Below are 6062 nucleotides of genomic sequence, written 5' to 3'. Positions count from 1 at the left end.
TTGAGAAGGTTAGATAAATAGAAGTATTAATGTAAGAGAAAATTAATCTTATTGTATATAATACAGATAGGGAAATTTGGAGAGAGGAGTTGCTCGGACATTACCCCTGAATTGTATCTGAAGAGGGATGAGAGGAAAGAAAGGAGAGTAGAGAGAAAAGAGTAAAGGAGGGGAGAAGGAAGTAGGAAGGTTGGAGGAGAGAGTGGTGAAAGAGAAGAGGAGAGGAGAGGAAGAAGAGGGAAGTAGGGAAGAAAGAGAAGGAAGGGAGAAAGAAGGTAGAGAAGAAGGAGTGGGGATGCAGTGAAAGGGGAAATGGGCGAGCAACACCAAAAGTTATGTGCATGTATATATTTCATTAAAAGTATCTTATATATAAGAATGTAAAAAGAATGTATGTTAATATCTGATAAATATCACAGTATATGTATGGGGGAGAGTTTGGAAAAATAAAAAATAAAATTTAAAAAAAAAAAAAAAGAGAGAGCAGCTCAAATGATAGGCAGAATTCATGTAGACACAAAATCGTTGTAAAAGTGCCTTCCTGTTATCATTATTGCTAGTAATTTGTCTTGGACTCACTCTTCACCAGAATGCTCCTCAATTCTCAGTGCTTGGTAGACGCGTTCTACTACACGGACAAGTTTCTCGTATAACTGGGGATGCATCTCTTCTGGGGCCTGGTCCAGTTTCCGCTGAATGTCCTCCATCTCCAGGAGTGTAAGGTACATCTGTTTCCACAGCATATAAATATCAGCCAGGGCATTACAAGATATTATAACAGTTTCCTGCACATTATTTGACGCATTGCTTTGCAGCTTTCCTAGGGGCTTCAAAGTTTCTTGCATTTCTGGTTAGCTGCAGGACAGAAGTAAGGCAGATTTTGTCGTACTTTTGAAGTTCAGGAATTTAGGGAGAGGTCCATGCCTTTATTTCCCATGGAGACTCTGCATCAGAAACCCCCATTCCAGAACATAGTTCACTCTTCTGCAGATTGTGATCAAATTCATATAAAACGTAGTAATCGCCCTTAAAAATGTAGACCCTCTGCTCAGAGTGTTCTCATAACAGAAACATACATCTATTTCCCAGGAAGCCGTAATATTTTGAACATTTTTTAAAAGTTTCATAACTAAGGAGCATTTTGATGGGACCATTATGGAGATTGATGGGAACCCATCAAAATCATCTACTCATCCAGGAACTTCTTAGAATAATCTTTTTCAAATCCCAGAACGGGACTTATAAAACACCTTGGGAAGATTATTTGACCGTGAAGAGAAACTGGAGAATTATTGGTCTGTAGGCAAGTGATCTAAGCCAAACTGGGAGATCCATGGAATTGCCAATACTTTTGAGTTAAACTCTTTAAGAGTTGTGTTACACCTTTTACGATTCTATTCTAATTAGATGCCGTAGAATTCTGTGGCTTGGAAAGATCAAACTGATGACACCCTGAATTTGGATTATTTGAGACTGAAGGAAGGACATTGTTGTCACGGTATGTGGGAAGGACCTTTGGAGACTGGGCAAAGAGAGGCTGCCAAGGGAAAAAATCAGATAAGAGACTGCTTAGCCCTCAACTGGATAGTGCAGTGGTGGCGAACCTATGGCATGCGTGCCAGAGGTTGCACTCGGAGCCCTCTCTGTTGGCACGCGCACCACCACCTCCAGCAGCAGGTCCATCAGGCTGCCACCCCTGCCCGGAGCAGGAGCCCCACCCAGCACAAAGGAGGCGAAGCGGCCGACTAGCAAGCTCGAGTAGAGGTGGTAGAGCAGAGCTCACCAACCATTGTTGGACTGGAACAAAAGGGAGGGGGAAGCATTTTGCACTGCAAATGGGGTGGGGCTAGTGCCTGTGTGATACTCACTAGTCCCGCCCCGTTCTTGCGTGATGCAGCGTCTTGTATCTGCACCCTGCGGTGCGGCATCGGCCGTTTTTGCGCCTTGCAGCACGGTGGCCCATTTTTGCGCCCCCAGTTTTTGCGTGCCAGAGGCGCCTCCCTGCCCCCCTCCCCGAGGGCACCACAATGCTGATGCAGCCCTGGCACTTTGCGATAAATAAATGGGTTTGGGGTTGTGGTTTGGGCACTCGGTCTCTAAAAGGTTCGCCATCACTGGGATAGTGGATGGGGTAAGAGGTTCAGGAAACAACCTTCCTAATTCTTCGGGCTGTAAAAAAGATGGAGATGGGCGATGGTGGCAGGAGGCTTGTACTTTCAGATGTGCAAGATTCTATCAATGTAAGTGTTACAATAAAGTAGAATCAGGTCATCTGGTCACGATTCCTATCTGACTCACCATACAAGGCCAATAACCATCTGCTTTAATCTACCCAACTATTAGACAGTACGACGTTAGAAATAGCCAGCAACTTACTTTCTCAATCTGGTACAGCACTTGTAGCCTCTGATCCCCTACCACCTTGGAAAATAAAAAGGGGAAACAAAAACATTGAGTCACTAGAAGAGAAACCATCTGCGCCACGTTCTAACAAGTCTGCGGGCCACTTTCCCCAGAATTTGGAACGCAGAATTCTCCAGAGGAGTGGCAGACAGTGGAGTGGTCAGACGACTCACTATCTTCATCCGACACCCAGGACAAACTTGATTTAATATGTTTAAGATACCTGGGCATTATTTCAAATGACTTCTCTCCCCCAAAATATTATAAAGAGAGGCACGTGGTCCTGCCATTCAGATAGAGCATGGGCAAAATGATCGGGCACGTACCTGTTCCAGAGAGAAATGGTACACAGCATCGATAGCCCTGCGGGGACTATAGCAGGTGGACATGGCTACCTGTCCCAAGGACCCTGGAATCCGCACTACTGGCAGAGGAAGTCACTGTCAGGAGACGTGCATGCATTTCCATGCCTTAGAAACCCCCTTGCACAGGACTTACCAGATTCGTAGGTCTCCACTCTTTGGATATATGGGGTGACTAGCTTAGGGACCTCAGGTTTACTCCCTGTCAGGAGTCCTTTCTCAGCCTGTTTGTGCTCCAGCTTGCGATAATATTCCTGAGGACAAGATAGGACAATTGGTTAAAGGAGGACAAACCTGCAGCACGTCCTGTCAACGCTGCTAATATTGAATATTCTTGCTTTGACAAAATATGCAGAACTGTCTGGTACTTTTAGAGTTCGAAAGGGAACGGAAGTGAATCTTTGCCCTCCAGGTTAATTGGAAGATGTGAATCATGATCCCAAAATAGGGGAGGGGAAATGCCTGGAATGTTATGTGCAAAGGAAGGGAAATTCAGATCTTGGCATTCTCCATGCTGTGCTGACACTCCGTAACACAGTGTTTCTCAACCTTGACAATTTTAAGGCATGTGGACTTCAACTCCCAGAATTCCACAGCCAGCAATGCTGGCTGTGGAATTCTGGGAGTTGAAGTCCACATGCCTTAAAATTGTCAAGGTTGAGAAACACTGCCGTAACACTAATAAAGGCTTTTTAGGTTAAAAAATGTCTGAAAGTTCTTTGAAGTGTTTCATTAATCAGACACATGACACGTACATTAGAGTTGTCTTTAGAGCATTATATTTTGTCCTGCTTTCCACTGACATCTTCAACAGGGACCGAAGGATGTTTCTGAAACCCATTTGGTCCAGGCTGTGATCTCCTGACCATTCACCTGTTCACCCGGGAGGACTTATTTTAAGAATCCCTGGCCTTGTACCTGACCAAGAAAGCAGCTCATTTCAGCCTCGGGATGCCCCGAAGCTCCAGGACCATGTATAGCCCCAAAACATCTCACCAATGGCTCTGAAGACTCCCTAAATTGGCACTACACTGAAATGTTTACTCTGACCTAAGAGGAAAAGTGTAAGATATATTAATGGTTACATAAATGGTTTAAAGGGTAGGTTAACTTTTGATTCCTCTTCCTGGACAAGACTAAGCACTGTCCTCAGTCAGAAAAAATCTGCACATCTGGGATGTAGCTTGTAGGTCAAATGAACTAATGGGCAAACCAACAGTTATGTTCTTAAAGGGGCTGGTGGGACTGAAGAGAAGTAGGGAAGAGTAACTATTGCAGTGATTGGCGAACCTTTTAGAGACCGAGTGCCCAAACTGCAACCCAAAACCCATTTATGCATGGTCGGGTGCCGGGTGGGTGTGGCCCATTGGCTGGGTGTGGCCAATTTGGGGGGTGTGGCCCATTGGGTGGGCGTGGCTGCGGTGGTAACGGCAGACCGGGTGGGACTAAAAAGTTCAATCAATCAATTCCAACTTTGCAAGATCTTTTTTTTCCCCGCGAGAAGTTGAAATTGACTGATTGATTGAACCTTTTTTTTTTTTTTTGCACACGGCGGGGGAGGCCTAAAGCGAAAAGGTTTTATAAAACCCAGCTGAAGGCCTAGGACTGGGGCGACGGCGCACGTGCCCACCGAGAGGGCTCTGAGTGCCACCTCTGGCACCCATGCCATAGGTTCGCCACCACTGAACTATTGCTTTCCAGGGTCCCCCAAAACCCCTTTTTGCTTTGGGAGATGCCTAACTTCTCGTGCATTCCTTGATTTCCTCATGCTCAGTTCCTCCCTTAACAGCATCACTTCCAGAGGAACAAGGATGGGCCTACAACTGCAAGCCATCCATTGTGATGCCCATCCCAGATCCCACCGCTCTACGGATTCTCTCTGCCCAGCCTGCAATCTGAGACTTGATTCCACCCATGTCCTGCACTCACCTGGTAATAATAGTCATCCCGCTGGGGGTTTTCACTCTGCAACTGTAACATCTGTACCTTGATCACCCAATCTTTTTCAAACGGAATCATGAGAGCAGAGAAAGGATCCACTTCTGGCATCTGAGAGTCCACACAGGGAAGTCTTGGAGGTAAGCAGGAACATGATCTATGAGATACATTTTGAAGCCTTCTAACTCCCCTGGTCCAAGAATTCAACGTCACCCAAGAAATAGATCCCCTCATTTTACTTTTAACTCACTGGGGAGATTTTGAAGGAGCTCTCGAATCATCTGGACCAACGAGCCGTAAATGGAAGGTCAGCAACCAACTTAAATTTTATTCTGAAGGCCTTATCTTAAACCTGGGATTTGTTCCACCAGAGGGGAGTTAAGGGTGTGGAACGAGCACACTAAGCCACACAACCATTCACGTATAAGACCCTGAAGCAAGGGTAAGAAATCTGGGGACAACTTAGTGATGCCCAACAATTCAGCCCTGGTGGTACACATTTGGGAAAAAGCATCTCAAGGAGATTTCCCGTTTAAATAACTCAATTTAAATGTGGCTGTGAATTCATATTACGGTCTGCAAGATTCGGTGTTCAGCCCAGAGTAGCATTACTGATATTTTATTGAACTCTGAAACAAGCTGTCTGGAGATTGGTCTGACGTTGGGGAAGGTGGAAGGTGCAGAAAGACGGTGGTTCTAAATTATAGCAATGATGGTGCACCGTTGGAACATCTGAAGGACCAGGTTGGGACAGATTGTCATGGGGAAAATTGATCCGGTTGATTTGATGACAGGTAATCATCACTGCAATCTGTACAATTGTTGCCTCTTTGCTCTTGCAGCTACACGGAACATCACAATTCGAGACAACCACCTTTACTCTGTGTTCCCCCTTTCCATTTTCTCTAGCCCTTTACCTCGGTTTTTGGCCTCGCTGCCTTTGAGTCAGAAATCGCTGATGTAAGGGATGCAACTGGGTCATTGCGCTGGGCAAGCTACAAAAATGGGAGACAAAGGAGAGCAGTGAATCCCAACTCTCTCCAGAGGTGGAGATCAAAGAGTTGTCTGAACCCTTGTTTACCTGATCTTCTGCTGGCTGCCGCTCAGCGGGCTGAAGGGTGGCGTTTCGGGGGTGTGCATCAAAGCCCATGTTGGGCTGCTGGCGTTGGAAAACAATGGTTGGAAGGGAGGTGGAGAGGCATATCCTGACATCTGAAGAGGGAACACATGGAGGATTAGACCCCAACCGCTCTGGCCATTTTGTTCTCCATCAGTTGGTCTCTGACAGAAGGCCACCTGAAGAGACTAGAACAGGGGTAGGCAAGCTTGGCTCTTTTATGACTCGTGGACTTCAACTCC

The 6062-nt window shown here is 45.9% G+C and overlaps 1 protein-coding gene across 1 annotated transcript in view; it reads right to left on the bottom strand.

Annotated features, from left to right (window-relative positions):
- The window catches only part of PATL2 (PAT1 homolog 2), a 7368-nt gene extending 2569 nt beyond the window's left edge, over positions 1-4799 (bottom strand). The window contains exons 1-5 of the mRNA XM_029284588.1: positions 4695-4799; positions 2902-3019; positions 2730-2827; positions 2377-2421; positions 580-728 (exon numbers count right to left, since the gene is read on the bottom strand). Of these exons, the coding sequence (XP_029140421.1) occupies positions 580-728; positions 2377-2421; positions 2730-2827; positions 2902-3019; positions 4695-4784 (500 nt within the window). The 5' untranslated portion in view covers positions 4785-4799. The remainder of the gene's footprint in view (positions 1-579; positions 729-2376; positions 2422-2729; positions 2828-2901; positions 3020-4694) is intronic.
- Between the last annotated feature and the right edge of the window lie 1263 nt (positions 4800-6062).

This window comes from Protobothrops mucrosquamatus, unplaced genomic scaffold, assembly GCF_001527695.2.
Source record: "Protobothrops mucrosquamatus isolate PMUCROS unplaced genomic scaffold, P.Mucros_1.0 scaffold741, whole genome shotgun sequence".
NCBI classification, from domain to species: Eukaryota; Metazoa; Chordata; class Lepidosauria; order Squamata; family Viperidae; genus Protobothrops; species Protobothrops mucrosquamatus.
The sequence above is the reverse complement of the archived record's forward strand: the minus strand, read 5'-3'. Positions and strand labels throughout refer to the sequence as shown.